This window comes from Leptidea sinapis, chromosome 45 (genome assembly GCF_905404315.1).
Source record: "Leptidea sinapis chromosome 45, ilLepSina1.1, whole genome shotgun sequence".
Lineage (NCBI taxonomy): Eukaryota > Metazoa > Arthropoda > Insecta > Lepidoptera > Pieridae > Leptidea > Leptidea sinapis.
Genome location: NC_066309.1, coordinates 898,100 through 924,143, shown reverse-complemented (window position 1 = coordinate 924,143; position 26,044 = coordinate 898,100). Strand labels below are relative to the sequence as shown.

Genomic DNA, 26,044 nt, shown 5'->3' with positions numbered 1-26,044 from the left:
GTCCTTGCTTGGGAATGTGCTTGATAGATTTACTACGAACTAATAGATACTAATTTGAATGAATTTAACTCTCCGTATCTTTTTTAACGCAAATGTAGATAGAGGTGCAACGTATAGTATGGGTCCATGCTATAAATATGTAAAATAAAATTTTAATTAACCGACTGTTCCTTTTTTTTATTTTTGGAAAAGACGTCTGTGCATTACCCTTTTAAGATTGATTTGATGTTACGGAATGTAGTGATGAGTAATAAATTTAATACAAAACACAAAATAAATATGGTTTAAGAGGACGGAGTCATAGTAAAAAGTTATATTGTATAAACTAAAAATAATTCTAAGAGGTCGCTTAGCTACTGTAAAGAGCCGTTCCTCTATACTAATCGTAGTCTCGAATTTTGACAATATACTACGCTGTTTTCGGGTGCTGAAAGCCGATCTTATCAGGCTATATGAAAACACGTTTTACCGAGTTTTCACGTCCATCCTCCTCTAGGTATTTCTTTCTATCGTTTGAAGCTTCTTTCACAGTTATTGGTGAAACCTATTAGGCCGCATTTACGAGCAGAGTTCGGTCATCCGGGGAGGAGAGTGAGTTTTGATTATTTGAGTACGTAGTAAAACTTACTTATAAGATAAGATTAAAATAAGAAATTATTTTTTTATGGAAGGAGAGGGTAGAACCGGGGTCACCTTGGTATTATCAAACAACACTATTCTTCACGATTATATTCGTGTAAACTAAAAAGTAAATACATATTATATTATTATTGTAATACTAGCAATTGTTAATAAATAAAGTTTATAAAAGTTAATCCCAACCACGTGTCCTTGAGTTCGATCCCAAATCGACCCCTAGATCCTGGAAATAAGTTTATGCATCATCGCGAAAAAGAAAACATGCATCATAGTTGCACATAGGCAACGATACAGCATCTCATGTACCGGTGAGTAGACGGGGACGTGATAGGTAACACTAGCCTGCAGCCCGCGTATCGCGTGTTCAGCGGATAGGGTTACGCGATCGGTCGACTATATCAACGCTCGTCAATCGCTCGGATTCATTCCCTGTAACTATACCTTAATGTGGCCACCAGTAGAGCGGGTAATTACCGTTAAAAATTATTTCTTTAACAAGAAACGCATACATCTCGTATACTTTCACTCATCTCCCTAATACAAATAAACTTACAAATATTATTCAGCTTATAACTAAATAATAAATACTTAATTTCTTACGCAACACGACAATACAGTTACCATATCAGTTTTGTATGGCTAATATCTAAGTTCTTGTAGGATTACTTTCAAGTCATAATCTCAAATAAACATACCAATTAAGTAGTAAACATACCAAATTCGATCATAAAATAATATTATAATAGCATAACATCCCATTAAAAAACAAGAACCATGCAAATCATTTTAAATAAAAAATACTGTTACTTCATTTTATGAGAGCAGCTAGTATCGGCATACTTAGCGTCGATATATCGAGCGATGTTCAGTTTCATGGTCACTTGGAAGAGAAGGCCAAATTAGCCTCTATATATATAAGCTTGGTGTACTTAGTAGGGTGATCACTAGAGTACTGTTCACACCTCTGGATAGGCACTCCTCAAAAGCAGCTTCATCCATTTGACCGCATACAACAAGAAGTGACTCAAATCATCGACGATCAAGCCATGTCCGATCGGCTTGATTATTTGTTGCTTCGTTGCGTATTGATGTGGGTTCTCTCCTCATCTTCTACCGCATATATCAGGGAGAGTGCTCAGAAAAGTTGTTCAGGTTGATGCCAGCGGCTGAATTCTACCACCAGAAATGTCAAAATGCGAAATTTCACCCGCATTATGTTTACGTCTGGCATTCTACAACCAAGCGTTTTGCGAAGGAATTCTTGCCTCGCACAGCCACATTGTGAGATCAATAACCAGCTGCAGTTTTTCCGAATTAAAAGCAGAGACCTACAAGATTAGTGCTATAGATATAGTCCGGCAACGCATAGTTACAACGAAAAATATTGATGCGGACATAATTCTGAAATAATAAAGCCTTTATAAAATATTTGACTCTTATTTTAATAAATGCATATACCCTATTACGCGATATTAAGTAGATGATAGTATGAATTATTACAAACACTCATAAGCTAAGCCCTTGCTGAAATTGTACATCAATGTATGAATAACATTGAGTTGTTTCAAATCTAACCACAGTTCCTTCCGATAGTAATTTGTGGTTTCTTCCGATAAGGTACTGTGGTTTCATTGACGATAGGAGTCACGACAAATGAACCTGTTGAACCATTATTACATAATTGGTTTTTATGAGGTATAACAGTATAATTATTTGCATACTATTTCTGTTATAATATGATTTTTCGTTGATGATATCAAAAGCACAAATGCATTAAAAATTATAATATTATAATATTATTCAAAATCAGTGCGACCACAAAAACTGTCAAAATAAAAGTAGAATTGCTACATCTAATATTAATTTTTGCTTGAAGTAATAATTATAAGTAACAATTTTTATTTCTGCTGAATCGTCTAAATAATTTCCTTTTTTTTAATATATAAGCAATATGGAATAGTCAACACTTTTTTATTTACATTTAATTTATCAGTGTTAAAACTAAGATTCTTTATATTATATTTTAAATTTAACTGTTTATTTAGTAATTTTACTTGACATATTTTTTAAGAAAATATTGAAGTGTGAGGGCAAAACCTTCCCGGTGAATACTTAATGTTGGCCCTCGACGCGGACGGAGCGGAGTAAAGACAGTTTCGTGGCCCGATCACTAATCTGGGCAACTTACATTACCCACAGCGAACGTGTCTTAAGAGTCGAGCCCACTCAACCGGACTGTAATACCGTTTGTGATTTCAATTGTGTTTTATTTACTTTATTTATTTTTTATTGTTTCTCAGCTTATTGAACACCGTCTACTATTAAAAAAATAATCAATGAAATTCCATGTGAATCCTAGATTATTTAAAGCCTTTCTAATCCTAGATTATAAAAGTAGCTTATTGAATTACTTTTGAAGAGTAAAGTAACCATAGGAATTTGTATGTTAATCTTTCTTTGTGTTTTTTTTTTATGTTTCTTTTAGAAAAAACATGCGTACGGGTCACTTGGCGTTGAGTGATCACCGCCCCACTGTCTTCTGTAACACCAGTGGGAGGCTCCCTTGCACAGGATGCCGGCTTGGTCTAAAGGGCGCCGTAGCTAGTCAAATTACTAGGCAAATGAGACTTAACATCTTATGTCTCCAGGTGACGAGCGCAATAGTAGTGCCACTCAGAATTTTTGGGATTTTTCAGGAATCCTAAGCGGCACTGCATTGTAATGGGCAGGGCGTATAAATAACCATCAGCTGAACCTCCTGTTCGTCTGTCCTTTATTTTCATAAAAAAACATCAGAGGAATTATAGAACTGTTACTTGCCTTTTTTACTGTGTAAGTCAGCTGAAAATATTATATTGACCGCCTTAATTACTATGATGCCGCAGTCGCTAGTTGTACCGCTTCGCTGAGGCGTATATTTGAGCGAAGCGAGGTAAACTAAGTCTGTGCACAAAAACATAACAAAATTAATCCAAACAAAAACAATAAAAAGAATCTTTTATAATTTGGCGCCATATTTAAACATGAGGAATTAGCGCCTTATTTGGTCAATCATGTTTGTTTTTAAATATAAGAATTGAATCAACTCAAAAATAGACAATAACCTAGAAAATTTTGAAAGCTTTCTATGAGTTCAATTTTTAAATTGGTCCAGAAGTGGCCGAGAAACAATTTTACACAGAAATCAATTGGAGTCACCCGGTGGAAGCTCAGCTTCGCTCAATTATCTCTAGTAACAATTGAGTCAAGCTGTTGTAAGAAGTCGCAATTGTAATTGGCCAGGTCGTAATAACAACATAATATCGTAAACAATCGCTACTGGCTACAGTGGATTTATATAAGATCTATTTTCCTTATAAATACAAATAGTTTTTTATCTAAAAAAACGTATACTACAACAAAACCATGTATTACATACTTATAATGCCTACTACATAACATATAACAACAATTAGGTACAAGTATTAAAATAAGTCTAAATACTTAGGTTTGGTAAGTGTAGGTATATAGAAAGTTGGTAAGTACGGATTTGATAATGCTAGGAATTCTTTAATAAATTAGGCATCAACAAATTAAATATAACATTTATATTAATTTTCTATGTCATTTTGGTAATGGCTTAGCATCAACTCAATTCAGCATTCATAAAGACCCTGTTTTATGATCTAATAACAAATGAAAACAAAAATATCTATAGTTTTCAGGTTTTTCCCTATACTTGTAGTATAAGACGGTATTACATTCCAAATTTCATAGTTCTACGCTAACGAAAAATCTAATATATAAAATTCTCATGTCGCGGTGTTTGTAGTTAAACTCCTTCGAAATGAAGAAAGTGAAAGTTTTTTCCTTGTGAGCTACGGAACCTTACCTTACAAATGAAAATATAAAAACACTACTAATATCTTATAGTAATAGTAAAATAGGCATTAATAATAAACAGATTTTCTCAAAATATGACTTGATATAATAGTTAAAACCGTTCCCTTCCAAAGGCTCGGTCGCTCAAGAGCAGGATATATCAAATTACGTGAGTTACGATGTAAGTGATCAGCGGCTCGAGAAAACAACAAAAACGACGCCGATATTGTGTCCGAGGGGTGAGAACTCTCAGAGATTATTTGTAAAGCTTCGGGGAAGTATGTAGTGTTATGGTAACTTGTTGCTTCGACATGTCAATCGTGTTTTTAACTTATCTGTACCTTTACATTTTAAAGATACTTGAATAAAGAACGAAAATATTTAAAAACCTTTATACATAAACAAACTGCTAATGCCCAATTCTAGGCTAGAAAAAAATCGACAAATTGTTTATCGGCAAAGAATTTCCTGATTTTTAAAACTTGCAACCCCTATTAAAATTTAGAGGATTATTTAAATGATAACAGTGAATGTGAATTGCCCTTACGACGATCTAAGCGATGGCTGGTCCATGCATCATGCTCGTGAACTAAAGTAATAAGTATATTTCTCAGACTTCTTTCTTAACTTATTGAAATGTTCGCGTATGCCGTTACTACTTTACCGTGTGCATCCTACCCTTTTGAAGATTTGTTCCACAAGTAATTTAACATGTTTGAGTATTGCATCAGTTTTGCATATATTTTTATAAATATAATGTAAAATGTTGAAACTGTATAATAAATTGATTTTAATTAATAGATAGCAGATAAAGTTCAACTTTTCTAAAGTGGTAATAGTAAATGGTAGTGCCATTACCACGTATCATAGACATTCATTAGAATAAATTTTGCTTGTTTATTAATTATACCTACAATACCCATCCAAAGTTAATATCCAATCATAAATAGAATAACATAATGCCATAACTGTATGAACACAACATAAAAAAATATTTTAAATACCAAACTTAAGGACGAATATATATCTATGATTATTCTAACTTAGATCTCATTTCATTTGACGAAATATAAACTAAAATCTGAAATAAGAAAAATGCACAGAGTAGGTAGTATAAACACACACACACACACAACACAATGTAACAGGAACAGTTTGACCTTATTTTAATTGTGTAATCCACTTTTCGCCACTTTATTATGTTTTTATATTTAATTAGGTTTAAATAACTTTATTCTCAGTAAGACCTATTGTCACTTACATGAGAAAAAAAAAATATTTTAACAATTAAAGTAGGTTTTGATGAAATCAAAACAATGATTTTGGTAGGTACAGAATGGAATACAATGTTAGGCAAATAGAGAAGACATAAAACAACCTATATATGTTATTGAAAAGTTTCATAATTATTGAGTATATGCCTTTGAAGGCTCGCTTTAAAAGAAGTCAATGTTTTGGCATTTCTTATTTCTGAGGGCAGGTTGTTATATATCTGAACTCCCTCAAAGGTTATTGTCTGTTTTTCATAATTACTTCTCACCATTGGCAGCTCAATATGGCTATCTCTTCGTGGAACAATTCTGATTAAATTCTTTTTTTTAAAGAAGGATGTGTAAGTGTGATTTTTTTTAATTTAAGACCCTGTAAATGAGTAAGCATGTAGTGTGTGTGTGTATAACTGTCTGATTGTCATAATTTTTGTTTCTGTGTAGATTTGTTCAGTTGAAGTTAAGTAGGGATAATGAAACAGTAGCTTTATTAGTTTATTTAGTTCAAAAAAAACATATACACGACAGCAATAGTTACTATTAGTTGTTTATTAATAATCAAAAATATGTAATGTGGTCGTAGTAGTGTGGTTAGTACCCAATAATAAGTAGGATAACATAATGCCATAACTGCATGAACTGAATCAAGCCAGCTAATTGTAGAGCCACAAAGTTGACTCAAATGCGTGAAGCAAGGGCAAGCAACGCAGCGTGTGATCAAAGGAGACTAATTACCCCACCCCCTAATCAACACCCTTGATTGGCTGCCGTTGTTTGTGTTCGACGCAGCGCACGTCGGATGTGATGTGTGACTTACGACAACGGAATATGATTAGCTAATTAAAAGCTATAATAATGTAATACATTGAAGTTGGAATCAGACGGTTCACGCTGGTTAATGCTTCATTTTTCCTTCATTCCATGCTCACTCGGCGAATCTGACATAGTTATTTTGTGCAACTGTTGTGTGATAAGGAATATTAAAACACGAATGTGGATAATAGTATCACGTGAGTGTTTTAATACCTAATTATCAACAGTTGCATACAAGATTTTATCTACACCCATAATATGAATCCTCTATAAAGGATTCTGAAACAGTTAGCTTTCTGCTACCTTTATAAAAGCCAGTCCTAGTAACCATTACATCATCCAAACGAGTGTTGTAATGTTGTATTGAATTTCATTATTCTAATCCAATATTAGGACATTGGGTGTTTTAATGTTGGTAGTAAGCTGACTGTTTTAGAAACTTCAATAGGGGATTTAATGCATGGGTGTAGATAAAGAACATTATCGACCATGTTTCTTTAAATGTGTCACTAAACGAAACCGTGCATACTGCATTTGGTTTAGTTTCCGATCATTTTATCGAGTATCTAGTAGAGTAACAAAAAAGCAATTAAAACATCGACGGTGGTGAGTGCGACCACGGATACCACGATTAAATTTATTGTGAGCTTCAGATACATATTAGAGAGTTCCTGAATCAAATTCGAAGCAGTCATCTGCGAATGGAGACAATGTTCCTTAATTAAATTACATTTATTGGGAGCTTCAGATACATTGTCGAAACAATTCCTGAATTTATATTGCAAACATCTGCGAATGGATACAATGCGTCTTAAGTTTCTTTATTTTATATTTAATTTCTTCTTAATTGTTAGCCTAAGTTCAAACCACTTGTTAGAGATTTCAATGCGTTGGTCTGTTTTTTGAATCAAATTTCAAGAGCTAAATCATACAGCTATTCATCATAAAAGGCATTTATTTTCTCAAAATTGATTCCTTTAGAATTATTTCTTATGTCATTTCTAATATACTAGATACTCCTACCACTTCGGAAACAAATGGTGCTCTGAGAGAGAAGAAGCGAAACTTATTTTCATAGTATTATATCCTATGGTATATTGTTATAGGGCAGTGCGGCCGATATTAATACCATATTTGAGCTGCAGAAGAGGGCTATTCGCGCGATTTATAACCTAGGTCCTAAAGAATCAAATTTAAAGAAATAAACGTTTTGACTGTTGCTTCTCAATGCATTTTTGATAATGTTCTGTATGTTCATAAGCACATTGAGGAATTGTCTAGAAACTGTGACATTCATAATGTTAACACGAGGAACAAACATAAACTTGTTATGCCTACGAGTAGTAAGTCTTTTGTTGGGCGATGTATATGCTTCTACAATATGATCCCAGAAAATGTATAAAACAATGTGTTACGAAATTTGAAAGAATTGTTAAAAAACGTTTGTGTGGGAAGGGTTAGTATAGCATAAACGATTTTCTTAATGACACCACGGACTGGGAATAAAGCGAAAACCCTCAGGCTCTTTAATTATAAATGTTTATTGTATGATATCACATTGTAATCCATATTGTTATATTAAAGAAAAGCCCGCTGAGTTTCTTGCGCCCATTCTTCTCAGGTCTGAGGCAGTCTCTTTTGAATGGGTGGTAGTTTTTTACCATCAATAAGTGATTTTGAATCCTTTTTTGAATAAAAATATTTGAATTTGAATTAAACTGTCGCAAACAAGCGAATGTTCTCTATGTTCAGACTATTAGTTTTTCGTTCATTTGCAGTGGTTGTAAAAAATGCCAAAAGCCAGTATCCACCATCGTTGGATCGGTTTATGAATTCATTCTGCACTCTTGTTTCGTTTTGTGTAGATTCCGAATGAAAAACATTAAACGAGAAATTAGCGACGATTAGACGACATTATATCATCAAATAAAGTAGATAGCAGCGAAACTACTTACAAAGATATCATTTCAGCTACCACAAAATTATATTTTAAATACTAAATTTAAGGACGAACATAATATATCAATGATTATTCTTAATTAGATCTATTTCATTTGACGAAATATAAACTAAAATCTGAAATAAGAAAAATGCACAGAGTAGAATAAACACACACACACAACACAATGTAACAGGAACAGTATACCTTATTGTATATTGTAAAATTTAATTATGTAATCCACTTTTGGCCATTTTATTATAATTTATTGAAGTAGGCGTTTTCTTTAGTGTTAATTCTGCCAATATTTGTCTTTAAACAAGTCTCGTGCCAGAGTTTGGCGAGTCAACATGTCCTGAGGATGCCTCGTGTAGAGGCGAAACACGTGTCGAATTGTTTAAAGACATTGGCAGAATTAACACTAAAGTGAAAACTTAAAACATTTGGACACTGTATTATGTTTTTATATTTAATTCAACTGTATCGCTGTAAAATTACCAAAAAACACTAACACACAACAACAGAATTAACTATAAGTTGTTTATTGTTAATTAAAAATATGTATTGTGGTCGTTAAACAAATATCTTTATTGCTTGTATTGTTTACGTATTTGGATACACACGGCATTACTTCGCAAACAGGCCAAGATTTATGAATAATGCGACAGTAATAATAGAATCGAATCCCACATCTGTCCAAAATTAACAATTTTTATATTATTAAATTGTTCTAATGATGCATTTGGGAATAAATAATGACAGTGAATATTTAAAGATGCGCAATTTATTTAGATAAAGCTTTTTCGATTCTTCTCCCTCTAGTGTAATATAAAGTGATATCAACTGACACTGTGAACACATTAAAGCAACACTTCGTACATAGAAGATTGTTCATCTTCTATCTACGCAACACTTAGAATTAGCAACACGTAACTATGGTAACTAAGACATCAGAGTAGAAAGGAGTTTTGTATTCAAAATAGTTTTGATTTTAAGAAATCCAAACTATTTAAAATTCAAAACTCAATTGTCTTACTACTTTTACTAACTTTGTTTTCTATACTCGTTTGTCCACTTCTTCCATAAAAAGCACACTCTGTCAAATGTCAAACTACAGACGTGTATCAAGTATTTACATCCTCTGTGACGTGTACAGACAGAGGAGTCGAAGTAATAATTCCCGTTGATTTTTCCGAAAAAAATGTTTAAATAAAATCCTTTAGCACATTCTGGTATCGGTATAATAGCACCCAACAATTATATTATGTTATCAAAAGTTATTAAATCAGTCGATTTCAGTTCCGCCGGAATACCCGTGCCACGTTTTGACAGACCGCGTCGGCTGAGGGTGTTAATGTAGCTTCTACCATAGACTAAAGCTGAGATCTATAAAGCGTACTTAGGCTGGGTTGCATCGTAGCTGTTATAGTTAAGGTTTAAGTCAAATTTAATGTTAACAGTAACGTTGACTTTAAGATAAACCTCGGTGTGTGTTGGCACCGTCGTATACCTTGGCATAGTTAAAGTTATAGTTTAAACGTGAAATATCAATATCGAATATTTATTTGAAACTATAGACAGGTTGCTATTTAACGTTAACAATAGTTTTAACCGGCGAAGATTGGATGGTTACGGTTAACAGTTAAGTTATGACGTCATCTAATAATTTTCATTTTTTGTTTAACTGGTACCAAAGAATATTAGTACAAGTGAGCAAGAGATCTCACTCCGCAAAATCAATTAAAGAAATAGGGATTCTTGCGATCATACAATAAGGTGTAACTGAGATCGCACAGCGCTACTAACCTACATTTTTATTCACCTAGAAGTTGCCTCTCTTTCCATCGCGTGTCTCTTACGTCTGCTGACGACATTAGGATTGACTTCTTTACCTAAAACTGTACCTAGTATAAGGTCATCTTATAAATATATCTCAGGTATTTCTATAATATAAATAGGCATGTAATCGTAATTTTAAATCAATAAAAATTCTTTCGGTGTCAAACCGTTAATTGCAGTCTGCAGATAGTAATGAAAGCTTTGGTAGACTACGACTTAGTCAAACCTACTTAGGATATGGGAAATAAATAGGTAGCTACCACGAATGGTATGGTAACACAATAACAAACATGTTAGAGTACCGGCAGGCCTGTCTCACTCTTAAACAATGTTATTTAAAGTGGTTATTATTATAATGAAATTACCATTCGTGGTAGCTACCTATTTATTTCACATACCCTAAGTAGGTTTGACTAAGTCGTAGTCTAACAACGCTTTCATTACTATCTGCAGACTGCAATTAATGTAGGTAGGTAGGTAACCAAAAGAATTTTTATTGATTTAAAATTACGATTACATACCTATTTATATTATAGAAATACCTGAGCTATATTTATAAGATGTCCTTATAAGCTGGCCTTAGACTTTGCTCAGACTTTACTTACGTAAAACTTAGCTGAGTATGATAAAACACGATTTGGCCTTTGCATTGGGTCCATATTCGATAATGAGCGACCAATTTTCGTTTGTCAATGTATGTGTTAGCAAGTGGTATAATATTCAAAATACTAAGGAGTTAATGCCAATCGCTGACTGCTTCTTTTTGTTTCTCTACCTTGTTGTTTCTCCGTTAGAAACGTTCTTGTCACTTGCATGGCTTGTCTGTCTATACGCCTGTATATTGTGTCTATGGTAGCTACGACGGGAGGGGGTGGCGCTAGTGAGCCGGTAATTATCCCGTGTCAACGGCAGGCCTAGCCTGTCCCTGTCTATGACTGTGTTAACAGCAACTTCATAACTAAAAACATTATGCAATAATCGTAGAATGCATTTCAAATTGAAAATTCGAGGACTAAATGAATTCTGTTCATAAGGAACTTAATAAGTACTATTGGGAATTCATAACTCAATTTTTTAAAGAACTACTTGTATAAATCACATGCACAATTACAGTGTGCATTAATCTAACTTATAGGTTATGGATTGCAAATATTTATTAGTAATAAAAATGAAATTGATATAAGAATTAACACAGTTATATTATATAAATTTCCTAATGATTTTTTTAAATAAAATTATATTAACTATTGATTTACCGTTTAACTATTTAGAAAAAATTATTTTGTAAACAATTTTTTTTTGTAGTTTTTTTTTAAATACTTAAATACAATTAATATTGTGCAGTGGTTAAACTTTTATCTATGCTAAAGTGGATGTGGAGAATACAATTAGTTAATAGAACATCTTCCCTACTAGCGATGATTCATGCAGGTTTATCGTGTAAGGATGTCGACATTGCAAGTACGAAAAAGTCTTCGAGCGACATTATTTGTACGTTGCTTCGCTTAAATAAAATCTATAAAACATACGTAAAATTCTGTACCCTTTTAAAACCTTTTTATAAAAAAGCCTACCATATTAACATGGACACTTACTTACCAACGTAACAGAAAACGGTAACATTTATACATAAGTTTGACATTTGACTTACCTATTCGATAATAATTTATAATTAATTAATATTGAAAGAAAGTTATTTTAATAATAACACTTTATTTCATCTTTTACTTACACTCACTGCACGAAACTTAATTTACTAAATGTACAATATTTATTGTATAATACTAATTATTAACATCTTTTTATCGTTAATTGTAATAATAATAACATTGGAAAACGGTTTTGCAGTGATATTAAAAGGGGTGGACCTCTGATCCCGAAACTAGTTAAAACTGTATCTTCGGGGTCAGTATTTTATTAATACATTATTATGATTAAATATTTCAGAAGTGGTAACCCTAGCTGCACTGCCGGCAATCACGTAATGATCGCCGGCAAGCGTCCTCTGTCCCCACCGCTCCGCCTCTTCCCACTTGTGTCGCCTGTTTATAAAGAAAATCTTCTTCTTATAGAGTCTTTACTTACTTTGCTAATACCTTAATTATTGTCAATATTAATACCCACTATATCATCTTTAACATCACATCGTACTTAATTTAGATTTTGTTTTGTAACATTTGGATCAAACCTTAAGAAATACGAGTTAGCATATAATCAGAAATGTCCAGGCAATAAAAATATTTTGTCTTAAGTCACCAATTACGATTCAACATAACTAATATCAATCAATTGGTAAACTTACGTACAAGAATAAATAATTTGTAAAGTTGAACAACGTAAATTTTAAACATTTTAATTAACTCGAACGTCAATATTATTAGATAATATAGATAGCAGGGCTGAAAACCGCGGTTTTTCCGGTGACCTATCGCGTGCATTATTTTACATAATATTGTCGAGCCGCAGTCGATTCACTGACAATAACGCTTTTATTTAGACACCTAATTAAATATTAACTGAGTGGATATCAAATTTATACATTAACTCGATTTTAATTTCATGTGCCAGCGAACAAAATTAGGTACAGTGGACGGTTGAACCGCAAAATGAAGTGGGCTCGCGAGTCCGTCTGCATGAAGTAGGCTTCATCAAATTATTGGCAATACGTTGAAATTTAGATTAGAATTTACTTTATTCTCATATGAGATTTTTGGTACAGAGGTAGATATCGTTTCAATTGATGGGCTTAGCTTTTTAGCTATAATTGTTCTCAGGGCCACGGCGAAAGTTTTTCAATTTATTTTACAGCCCATTCTTACCTGTAGAACAACTTCCATGAAGCGAATATTTTTATATATAAGATGAGGCAAACGGGCAAGGGGCTCATGTGGTGGGAACTGGGAACTGGTGAGGCAACCGCCCAAGAACCAGGAGTTAAAAAATGCGTTACCGTCCTTTAAGCTTGGAGCTGTAATCTTACTTACGCAACCGGTAGGTTATGAATGACACAATGCCTTTCGTGAAGCTTTTGATAAATATAAAATAGGAAAGGCACTGCATTCACTAAAGACGTTACAGGGCTATTCAGCCTTTTTGCGGCAGAATCTACATCTGTAGCACTCACTCGGCTCTACAGAGAATATGCAGAACATATTACTATTCATCAGTTTTCTTCTGGTTAGCTTTGCTTTTGCGAATTTCGATCTGAAATCGACTATGGCGATGTTCGCTAGCAAACTTTCTAACTCGTATCGTATAGAAATCACTTTTCCAAAATCATTTTCTGTGCCGGCAATATGATGAGGCAAGCTTCAACGCAGTCGTGGTCACTAACTATGGGCCTTATGAGGCAACTCATGGTCACTCATAGGGCAACGAAGAGTGCTAGAGGGCTCGGAGTTTCCCTGGGAGATCAACACAGAAATGAGGAGATCCGTAGGAGAACCAAAGTCACCGGACATAGCCCACATGTTTCCGAAACTTCAGCTCGACGGACAGATGGCCGTTGGGGCAGTAAATCGAATGGCAACCACGTACCGGAAGACGCGGTAGGAGACCACAAGATGGAGTGACGATATTGTCAAGATCACCGGAATAGGTTGGATGAGGGCAGTGCAGGACCGCTCGTCATGGCGATCTATGGGGGAGGCCTTTGTCCAGCAGTGGACGTCTTCGGGCTGAAATAATGATGAAGCTTCAACAGGTGCTTCCCTATATGTCACTTAAATCATGGGGTACTTTTTGATGCTTTTTTAACTTATGGATTTGATGCGAAACGGTCAAAATTTTATTTTAATTCAAATTAAGCAATACCAATAAATATATTATAATAGTACGCTAAAACGGCAATATCATACTTAAACCCCTATTATCATTTAAAAGCGTATAAAGTATTATATAGCGGGTTGTGTTTGGAAATATAATCAAATACAAGCATTAATGTCATATTACAAATGTATGTATTTTAAGATTTTTAAGGTTAATCATATTTTAACAATTGGTTTATAAATATTACGATAAAATATCCGATAGTTGACATGGCGCCGCAGTCAAAAATATTTTATTTTATTAGTAATTAGTACAACAAATCTATATAGAATATGTAGTATAAATCTATATAGAATATATTTCATGAATGTAAATACTATTTTTAAAAATTTCCTTGTAATGAATAATAATAATAAATCATGACCTCTTAGTTGATAACAACATCTTAGTCACACAAATAATATTGATGATGTGTCTCATGTAGTGATGACTTCTGCAACTACAGTTGGTTATAGGAAAAGTGAGACATATTCATGTAACAGTATTATAAATAGGTCAAACCTACATTGCAATAATGTTCTTGTACATTATTATCAATTTAGCAATAGCATTAAAATTCAGTGCCGTGATATAGATTGTTTACCTAAGAATTTACATGCTAAATAAAGGATATTTGGTGTGTGACAATACATCAATAAGTGTGTCTCATCATGGGCTTCGTGCTTCCCTAAAATGGTGAGGGAACGATGGATTAGTCCATGGGTCATACACAGGGTCGTTTTTTGGGAGATAGCTACCTACTACAGATGTTATGGAATTGCAATCTATTGTCAGTAGATTGCCGAGTTCATTTATTTATGTAAGCTTTGAAAAGACAAAATTGATAAAGGAGAGCGAAAACGCTCAGAATTTTGAAACGATGTTAGGAACGAATTTTTCAACGATCCTAAGCGGAACTGCGTTGGAATGGGCAGGCCATTGATGACTTACAAGATGGTAACCCCATAGAAACCCACCGCCAAACTGGTGACTCATACATTGACAAACAGCGTGTGAGTAGTGATTGAGTATAAAACGGAACGGCGGATTTGAAACAACGCGTAAATTATGTGACCTATTTCTGTATATCTAACTGAGAGAACTTCTTATGTAGAGATTTCCATTGATGTTCCGAATAAAAAATCTATATTACTAGGCATAAAAATAATAATAGTCAGAAATTAAAAAATCTTAAAATTCTGATTAAAATTCAATAATTTTTTCCTTCCCTTTTAAGACAGTCACTAAGACCTATAACAAAAGGAAACGTTTTGTCTACGGCTGCTGTCAACTTGATAGGTACCTACTGAAAATCAGTGTTGGAATTGGGGTGACCCTAAATTCAATTCCAAAAATGCTGAGTGGGTGTCCTTATATTATGTTTTGTGTCATGAATAAATGCTTACTTGTTTCTGGCCGCAACTTGGTCCGCGTTCAATTAATATCGGACTCCCTCGGGGTCGTTGAAAAATATCGTAATAACAAGTACCTGGTAAAATGTGTCCCAAATTTCGTAATGATGAGTTGAGTAGCGGCAGAAATAGTTACAAACAAATCACATTCGAATTTATAATATCGGTTGAGATTTGACGCAAAGATACTGCATTGACTAGCGCGTATTACAAGGGCGTCCGCATCGTTCTTAAAACAATGGTCTAAACACATCAAATGAAATGCTAATTCATTGTCATCTGCGGTCTTTGTATGTATATTTGAGAGGTTCGTGGAGTGAGACACGTACGCCACCTCCGATATAAAATACATTTATAAATAGGACAATAATAATAATTATGATTAATCATTTGTTAGGTTGGAGAATACTAATGACGTCTGTAGACTTTTGCTTATTTCCGTTGAGCTAATAATATTTAGTAAAATGTGCTGCATGATTGTTTTAATAATGTTTAAATAATGTATTAATTAAATATTTATTTGACAAAACAAAGCTGACAACAGCTATATTACAATACTATGATAACATTAAGTAAATTAAAACTATCATTACGGGCAAGTGTACCAAGAATACAACCAGCATATCAGCTATCCAACGATATCTAGGCTGATCTATTGACCGAAATAGCTGCCAACGCTAATATTAAATAATATTTTCACATTTAATTTTAAACGTGTAGTTTTCGTGACCTTATCTTATGTAATATAGTATAGAATATTTATAAATATTATTATCTGTATTACCGTGCACAGCATCTTTCAGCCTTAGAGTTTTAGTTAACAAAATTTGAACATCTGAATTATTATAGTATGAATAAACTGAACTTCTTCCACCCAAATATTTTTTAACACAGTACTTGAATTTTGCTAATCTTTGACTTAGGAATTTTTCTGTGATAATTGCGCATATGACTTCCACGAGCACATTTCTGAAAATTTCCTGAAAAACAGGGGAATTGTTATTAGAGATTATAGGATAAAATTAGCATTAGTTGCAGCATCACGTGTACAAGTCATCATCGAATCCAATGCACAGCATGCCGTATTAACAAACAAGAAAACAATGGTGTAAATTGTCATACTAACAACAAAGACACGTTGCATTTATCTTATATTAATATGCCGAGAAAGATAGAAACCCAGGCCAATGAAGCAACAAGCACAGCTTGTAGTTACTAACTTTGGCCGCCTCCAACTACGACTCTCACGCCACTCGTATCCAGTAAGATCCAGCAGTCAGTTTAAATGTCTTTCTCCAAACTCCGCACAGGTTTTACCAGTGGGAGGCTTCTTTGCACAGGATGCCGGCTAGATTATGGGTACCACAACGTCTTTTTCCGCCGTGTTTCGGTATAAAGGGCAATTACTGGGTAAATGAGACTTAACATCTTATGTCTCAAGGTGACGAGCGCAATTGTGGTGCCACTCAGAACTTTTAGGTTTTTCAAGAATCCTGAGCGGCACTGAATTGTAATGGGAAGGGCGTGTCAATTTCCATCATCTGAACGTCCAACTTGTCTCGTCCCTTATTGTTTCAAAAAAAAAGGTCCTCTGTCCCTTGATATAATACGATTCTATTTTAAGAATTTAATTCCTTAATATTACTGCTGTACTTCCATTTACACGATTAATTTGCCGTCATTTATCTACTAAGTATAAACTACTAAAACTAACCCGTATAACTATATCCGTTTCTTAATAATATAATAATAACAGTAAGACAAAATTCCGAAAACAAAAAAGCCCAGTAAAAACCACCAATTTTACCCAAGTCGAATCTAACGTGATAACTCGACATATAACACTTAAAGAAACCAGACAATTAACCAACTATAGGTTAAACCCGTTTCTTTTGAACCTATGATATAATAGTAAGAATGACAAAAAGCTGTTAAACTAACACAGGCCCACCGATTTCATTTACCCACCGATCGTATAAACATAATATTATGAATCAGCGGCATTCCCAATAAGTATGCATGAACTTATTCGTATTAAGCGGCGTTTACATTTAGTACTTGTAGTTAGACTGCCACAAATGGCAAGTAGAGAGAAAAAGCAAAAAAACACTGCAAACCTCCTACGGCTGAAGGAAAGATTTTATTAAAAAAATAGAAATTCACTTATTCATCATTAATGTATCTATTGAATTAATAAACATGAAAAAATCAAAATACTTATACTAAAAATATTCGGCCATGGATACTAAGTTCGGTTTCAGTATCTTTAAAGCAATATCCAGCCACCGTACTTCTTAGTTTCGCGGTATTTTTGAATTTGCACCATCATTTCACCAGGCTGCTTAATATTCAGAATTTGAATTATGTTTGCTTGTGAACGATTATCGATAGAATGCTCGCTCTGATAAAAAAATCAAGAGTAGTGAAAACGCGCCATGAGCCATACCTGTTCCGTAGTCGTCCGTGATTCGTGACCTCTATTTTATTTAACACCTGTCATTGACAATGGGTTGTACGATTTAATCATCAATAAAGATACAATAGTATTACTTCTAACTGCATATAACATTTATTTATACATAATTTATTTATAATAATTATTGTCGTGTTGCTCAAACTATTTTACACGTAAAGGACAGTTCACGGGTTGGAATACGGTTGGTTTTAATGTATCAAAATTATTTTCTACTACTTGTTATGTCACTTTATACAATTATTTGAATAACTGATTCAAATTATGTGCATTCTTATAAAAAATAAATTACGGTGGTACGTAACGTGGTCGTGAATCACCATCACAATTTACAAATGCGAGACGCGTGATTGCACGCTTTTGCTTCAATCTGATACATGGGGGATGTATCAAATTGAAGCCAGTGGATTATAATTGAAAAAAATATATATATATATATATATATATAATTATTATTAAAACGATCTGCTGTAACACTATAATATAATTAGATAATTTTAATTATTTAGTATTTGATTGATATGATTCGTCATGAAATTTTATTCGCGTTGAAAATATCTGATGATTTGAACATTTTTTTAAAATAGCGATAAACAATCATATTATGGTAGTTGTGAAAAAAAATAGAACAAATCAAGATTCTATTAAACGGAAAAGCATTGACACAGATAAGAAATTGCACAAGGATCTTGTCGAGCTCCTAGTATGGAAAGTAACAGTTTATTAATTAACTTGGAATTACCCCAATGGCAACATTGAAATACACGTTAAGAAAGAGTTGTTATTAGTCAAAGGAATTATCATAGAGATCTTTTACCCTTTCTTCAGATCCTTTTGTTTAGAGTATCTGTGATAATTATATTATTATTTACTTACTACATAATATTATTACCTTGAACTCATTCTAAACTTGTAAACTTGGTGCAGCAGATACCAAATACATAAATCGTTATTGTTATATATAGATAGATACAAAGTTTCGTGACAAAGTCTCGGTTGATCTCCCTTTTCATCTCAGTCAATTTCATTAGGATTAGGAGGGCAAATGAGCGTACAGATTTGATGACGATTTGGCCAGTACCGCGCAAGGTCTCTTGCAACTCCAAAGAATGGAAAGCGTGAGCGTTGTCTAAGTCAAGTTTTAGGTTCGTACGCGTGCACACTTTTGGAAGCTCCATGTCGTATCAACCTGGAAACTGCGGAAGAAAGTTCACAGTTGGGTTGTAGGTGGAAGAAAGTGCCTAAATAACGCACTTCGTAGGGGACCACTAACGCATAATCTGGATAATAATGTAGAGGGTTCAGTTTTATTAAGGAGGTTTATTCCGAGACATACTACGGTGATTTCTAAGATACATAGATAATGGATAGACTGAAGATATATGTTTTATAAAAAGCAAAATATGTACTAGTCCCTTAAGTTTGTCATATAAATATATCTGTGTCCGTCTGTCAAATATTTATATAAAGACTTTTTGCAATTATATGACAAGAATATTATATGTGCGAATAAAAACTACAATTTAAAAATTTATTGACCTTTTTTCACTTTTTAACACAAATATATGTTTTGAATGGTTGTTAAAACTAATTTCTTTTCTTTACAGAAAGTTCTGGAAACATTTTGGGTGCCAGCGAGTGGAATACTGGCTACTCGTCGGCGACCAGTGTGTACCCAGGCTATGGCGCCTTACAACCTCCTTACTATAAGGCTGACCCAACAATCCACATACCAACAGGTACCTAATTGCAAAATCTTTTCTGATAATAATTGGTGTTAGTTAGTAGAGATGAAGCCAATTTTGCTTAAGTATTTTTTATGTAATGTTTGTACACTTCCCTTAAAGCCTCGTCTTGTATCGGAATACTGAGTCTCGAAATCTCGAGCGATTGCCAATTCCGTGGCCATCTGGAGGGCAAAGCCAAATTGGCTTTTAAGAAGCTGGGGGTCATTAATAGAGCACGGCAATACTTCAAGCCGGCCTACATTCTAGCGCTCTACAAAGCGCAGGTCCGGCCACACATGGAGTATTGCTGTCATCTCTGGTCTGGCGCACCCCAGTATCAGCTCGACCCATTTGACCGCATGTAACGTAGAGCAGCCCGAATTGTCGGGGACCCAGTGCTCTGGGAACGGCTGGATCACTTCGCGTTGCGTAGAGATCTCGCTTCATTGTGTGTCTTCTACCGCATTTATCACGGGAGTGTTCCGAAGAGCTATTTAACCTGATTCCTGCCGCTGAATTCCGCCTTCGCACGACACGCCACAAGTTAGGATATCATCAACACCATCTGAATGTGAAGCGGTATTCCGCAGTGCGGTTTTCAAGGAGCTTTCTTTCTCTTTCTTCCACGTACTACTAAGCTGTGGAATGAACTTCCTTGTGCGGTGTTTCCAGGACGATACCACATGGGTACCTTCAAAAAAAGCGCGTACTCCTTCCTTAAAGGTCGGCAACGCTCCTGTGATTCCTCTGGTGTTGCAAGAGATTGTGGGCGGCGGTGATCACTTAACACCAGGTGACCCGTACGCTCGTTTGTCCTCCTATTCTATAAAATAAAATAAAAAATATACTTTGTGCACTCAGCATTAAATGTTTTAGTTAGTTAGTTTATCTGGGCTGTTTACACACTTAGCCTCTTGATTGGACAATTGTGCGTGTTCGTTCGTCTTCCTACTCCAACCAGCCCAGATCGTCCCAGAAGTCTAGCAGTCCTTATAAGATTCTGCAGGCATCCGGGAGCGATGCTGGAGTTCGGAGGATTTGTGTACGTTGTTCGGACAAACTCCTGCATTCCATAATCAAGTGTTCTGGAATTTCTTCCTCCTCCATGCATACTCTGCACAAAGGGCTGTCTAGCAATAATCAGCATTATATGTATATTCTCTTTATAACTAACGTGGAATCTAAAAGGCCGGCACAACCTGTAAATCCTCTGGTATTGCAGGAGAATGTGGACGGTGGTGATTACTTAACATCAGGTGGACCCATGTTTGTACTCCTCTTCTATAAAAAAAATTGTGACAATATTTTTATTTCAATATAATTGTAAGAAACTCAAGCAATCTCGATACATATTTGTATTCAACAGAAATTGTTCTAAATTAATAATTAATATTTTACAGTGTTGCCAGAGATTCCACTGGGTCATACTGACTACAGTGGGTTCCAGACCAGCCCTAGCTACATGAAGGGCAACCCTAGCGCCACCGGCGGTAGCCTCACTGATCTCAACAGCGCAGCCATGTCTGCCCAACGCTACGACACCAACTACTACAACTCGTGGCCCACCAACTCCTACAACTATCAATACAATAACATCAACAATAACCCCGCCTGCCTCCAATCCCACACGCCGTACATCAACCCGAACTCACAAGTGATCCTACCCAACCTATATTCAACCGTTAACCAAAACCAAATACACGTTCACTTGCACAGCTCTGCAGACAAATATAACTTAGAACAATATATACCTAGCGAAATAAAAATAAGTGATATCGATGGTGGGATTTCCATTACAACGGAGCTCCCCGGAAATGGGGAAGCCAGCGGACTAGTGCAAACTTGTGAAGCGAGTGATGACGTGAAACACGGACTTTACGGTGCGAGCAATCAAGAAGTGTGGCGGCCATATTGACATTACGTTCAATACCGCCAAAATGAACATTCCATTGTACATATTGTGATATAAAATATGCATTATAAAATCATTGTGTAGTTTAGTAATCTGTTAATGTTAAACATTAATTAGATTGTAAGTGTTGAAGATAAAGTATTCTATACAATAAATTAATTATTCACAATTATTCATTGTTTATTTTTTACATGAGTTTTAATATCTAGATAAATAATATTATGTGCGTAACTTGAGCGGTCAACGAGACTAATTTACCGGTGTACAGTAGGTAAATACATTTCGTTTCGACTGCGCGGCGAACACTATCCCCTAGGGACCCCTACCATTGAAACATTACTTGTGAACTCTACGCATTCAATTCAATCCAATGGTATTACAATGGGGGTGGATCAAGCTAAATATTACCAAATTTGCCATCATGCACGTAGTGTGCAAACGCGCAAATTAAAATTGACAACTTAGAGTGCCTAATTCCAAGCGAAGTTTTTTTTTTATTAAAAAAAAGTGGGACGAGACGAGCAGGACGTTCAGCTGATGGTAACTGATACGCCCTGCCCATTACAATGCAATGCCGCTCAGGATTCTTGAAAAACCCCAAACATTAGCGGCACTACAATAGGCGCCGTTGTGGTACCCATAATCTAGCCGGCATCCTGTACAAATTTAAATTCAAATTCAATTATGTTGGATCCAATAGTCACTCTTGAGGTCGTGCACGAGTCTCCATGGACTGAATTAGAATAAATATATTCTTAATTTTTGTTTATTCATTACTAGCTGACCCGGCGAACATTGTTCCGCTTTAGAGGCAATAAATGAGCAGATTTTGGATTTAATTCATTTCAATATCTAAATAGGATAATAAATATAAGGAAATAAAAAAAATCAAGTTCGTTAATGATTCTTTATTGGCTGTGTATTTTGCTGCTTGGGTTGCACTCTTCAGTGAAGCACCTTGTGATAGACGACATTTACCGTTTTATTATCATGCGCAAAAGCAAATAACGCAGATGGTCTACCATCCCGTGAACATGACACTTATAATTAATTGAACATGGGAAATGGATTCTAGATTCAGACCACAAACTTTCAAGGATTAAGGATTCAAGGATAAGGCTTAAGTTTTGAATGGTCAGGGCTAATGCGAGACGGATCGGAAAGGAAAGATTTGTGAGGTAACTCGACATGCAAAATGTTCATGAAGTAGTTGCTGCAGGGTCGAACAATATCTCGAAAATGCCTCACGTTTATTGTAACAGAATATATATTTATCTCAAGTAAGAGATAGACTGAATATTGGGAACGGCCTTAATATCTATGTGACATCTACAGCTGCAGAATCGAGTGTCTTAATTAATTTATCTTTAAATTTTGTTATATTATTGCTGAACAGATCAATGGACTTATAATAATACTCATAAATTCATTGTATAGTCTACTTAATCGGGGTATTAGGGAATGATGGCCGAGATTCGTCCTGTGGATTGGTTGCGTAAAAAGTGAAATAGGATACCGTGGAGTACGGGAGGAACTTTGATGCATACTTGACTCAAAAGACCCGTGTTATTTGTGATGCCGTTTAGGACTTAGAATTAAAATAGAATATCATGTATTTTCCATCCTTTTGATGCTTTTTCATTACTTTGAATGCCTACGATCCGATCCTTATTAACTTGGTAGCCAGGGTTCCCAATTGCCGTAGCATATTCAAGTTTGTTTCTAACTTGTGTAGAAAACAATATTTTTTTCTTTTTAAGCTTTTTGAAAGTCTTCAAATATCTTCGTTAAAGCTGACCTGACTCATAGTAGCTCGGATTTTAATTTTTGTTCAATTATATTCATAACGATAGTTTAAAAAAAATACTATTTGCTGCTACTCCAGGACTCAATAATATTGGGGCTACTGAAAACCAGTGCTACATGGGCGCCACGCCATTGCTGCTTATTACTGAGTTAGCTCCATTTGGTGACATTCACTGCCGCACAGTACCTACTTTTTCGTTTTATAAAAATAAATTGTATGATTTAATTGGTTTCATTAGTTAGATCTGAGAATTTATTACTCATTCTGGTTTGTTATTTAATAATTGAGTGGTGCACACTTGTGCACGATGGTAGTTCCAGTAGTAGTTCAGACGAATCTATTTAAATATAAATTTTAGAATCAGCTTCTGATTATAATGAATAAAGTCTGTTTATTTTTCTTAATGGCTTTTATTTTTATGCTCACCTCACTTGTGTAGTGGTTTTTATTAAATATTGTTCTTGCACTGTAGGCATTTGTTACCTCTTCAATACTCTAGGTTCTGATAATATGATCCCTGTGTATGTTGAAGTAACAAAATTAAATAATACATTTTACTGCAAAGAACTCAAGTCTTAATAATGTGTGTACAAGAACGATATAATAAATGACTGTATATAATTGAAAAACCAAAACCATTACCTACATAATAACCGGTAAGGAATTGTAAAAAAAATAGGAAAAGTATCAAAATTATTTATTTCTACTTTAGTTGGTAATACAATAGAATAAAAATTTATTGATAACAAACCACCACCACTCAATTATTAAATAACAAACCAGAATGAGTAATAAATTCTCAGATCTAACTAATGAAACCAATTAAATCATACAATTTATTTTTATAAAACGAAAAAGTAGGTACTGTGCGGCAGTGAATGTCACCAAATGGAGCTAACTCAGTAATAAGCAGCAATGGCGTGGCGCCCATGTAGCACTGGTTTTCAGTAGCCCCAATATTATTGAGTCCTGGAGTAGCAGCGAATAGTATTTTTTTTAAACTATCGTTATGAATATAATTAAACAAAAATTAAAATCAGTAAATAAAGCAGTATAGATATAATTAATAATAATACCATTTGAAGTTTTTTTGAATTTGCCGCCTTTTGCTAAAATCTGCTTTCGTTAGCCAGACTGTATCAACTAAGCTTTTAGTATGTGTTTTCTAAATTTAAGCAGATAAAATTACTTAAATTATTAAATATTAGATATAAGTGATATTTACAACATAATACTATTTGTTTTTCTATTATTTTATACAAAATATTAACAAAAGGAATCTAAGCTAGCGAGAGGAGAGATATTAAGGCAGTTGAACGGGGCATTTCATGATTTTAGGGGGTTTAAAATGGTACAAAGAGCTAGAACCATTTATCATAAGTATGATAAATGGTTCTAGCTCTTCTATTATTTCATCCCTCCTTCTTTCTGAACTTTGTAGCTGTACCTACAACCAATAACATCAATTAATACAAATGTCTAATATCTAACTTGTAACGTTACTACCTTCGTAGCATTATAGATCGTAGAAATATTAATCGTGCATATTAACTGTAATAAGCGTATAGCGAAAGATTCGTACTTAAAAGAACATATTATTTTATATTCAGTAATATTATAAATCATGCAGATCACCAGTAGTCATCTCATCGAAGTACAAGCATCGTCACGTTCTCTCGAAGCCCGCAGATATACTCACATGACCAGTCATACACAACCTCACAGCAAGGCCGAGCGTACTCTACTAAAGCGCGTCGCGGCGTCGATCACTATTCATTCAATTTTAGTCAATGAGCGACAGAGTGGGTGCTCATTGACATCGGATGATCGAGCATCGACGCGAGTTTACACAAGCACTCGCTGGCCGCCTTTCTGCGATAGCATTAGTTTTAGAGCGAGATAGAACACATAATATTATTCTCAATTCTTATTGAATGAAACGTTTAACTATTGGTCAAAATGTAAGCTTTAGTATTGGTGTGTAATTTCCAAACTTGTAAATATTTTTAAGTAACAATTGTCATTGGTTAACTAGTTTTAAGGATTTTGTATATATATCGTGTAACTAAAGTTAAATATGTATTCCACATATTCCTCACATTCTATATACTACTCAAGCAGTTGTTTTATTTAATCTCCAAACGCTCAGTCTACGAAACTTCAACATGAAGGATATGCTCTGTCATTGTCTTTCAATATAGTTGTGTTATACTTTCAAAAGTATGTTTTATTACTGTTTCGGTATATTTTTTGTATTCTTGGTCCCAACTGTAGTCTAGATTATCTGAAATACAATATAATATTCAATACTTTCTAGTGAACTAATGAACGCAAATGAACATTACACAAAAACAAGAAACATATAATTTTTAAGTACTATCTTAAATCAAGTATCAAATTGATTACACCGTATTAACATACGAATTCACTCAAGACGACTAAACATTTATTTTTTGCACAACATCGCTTCCTTCTCTTCTTGTTCTTGCTTTAATTTACTCAACATATTATAGAACACTCGCCGCACACCAAGTGTTATCGTTTTAC

The 26,044-nt window shown here is 34.4% G+C and overlaps 1 protein-coding gene and 1 long non-coding RNA gene across 2 annotated transcripts in view; one reads left to right on the top strand and one right to left on the bottom strand.

The window, feature by feature from the left end:
- The window catches only part of LOC126977489 (runt-related transcription factor 3-like), an 81,991-nt gene extending 60,129 nt beyond the window's left edge, over nt 1–21,862 (top strand). The window contains exons 5-6 of the mRNA XM_050826333.1: nt 19,659–19,790; nt 21,179–21,862. Of these exons, the coding sequence (XP_050682290.1) occupies nt 19,659–19,790; nt 21,179–21,693 (647 nt within the window). The 3' untranslated portion in view covers nt 21,694–21,862. The remainder of the gene's footprint in view (nt 1–19,658; nt 19,791–21,178) is intronic.
- Nucleotides 21,863–24,884: 3,022 nt separating this feature from the next.
- On the bottom strand, nt 24,885–26,044 carry LOC126977558 (uncharacterized). The gene is made up of 3 exons (XR_007732234.1): nt 25,919–26,044; nt 25,597–25,781; nt 24,885–24,944 (listed from the first exon to the last, which is right to left on the bottom strand). It is a non-coding gene; the product is annotated as an uncharacterized LOC126977558 (long non-coding RNA).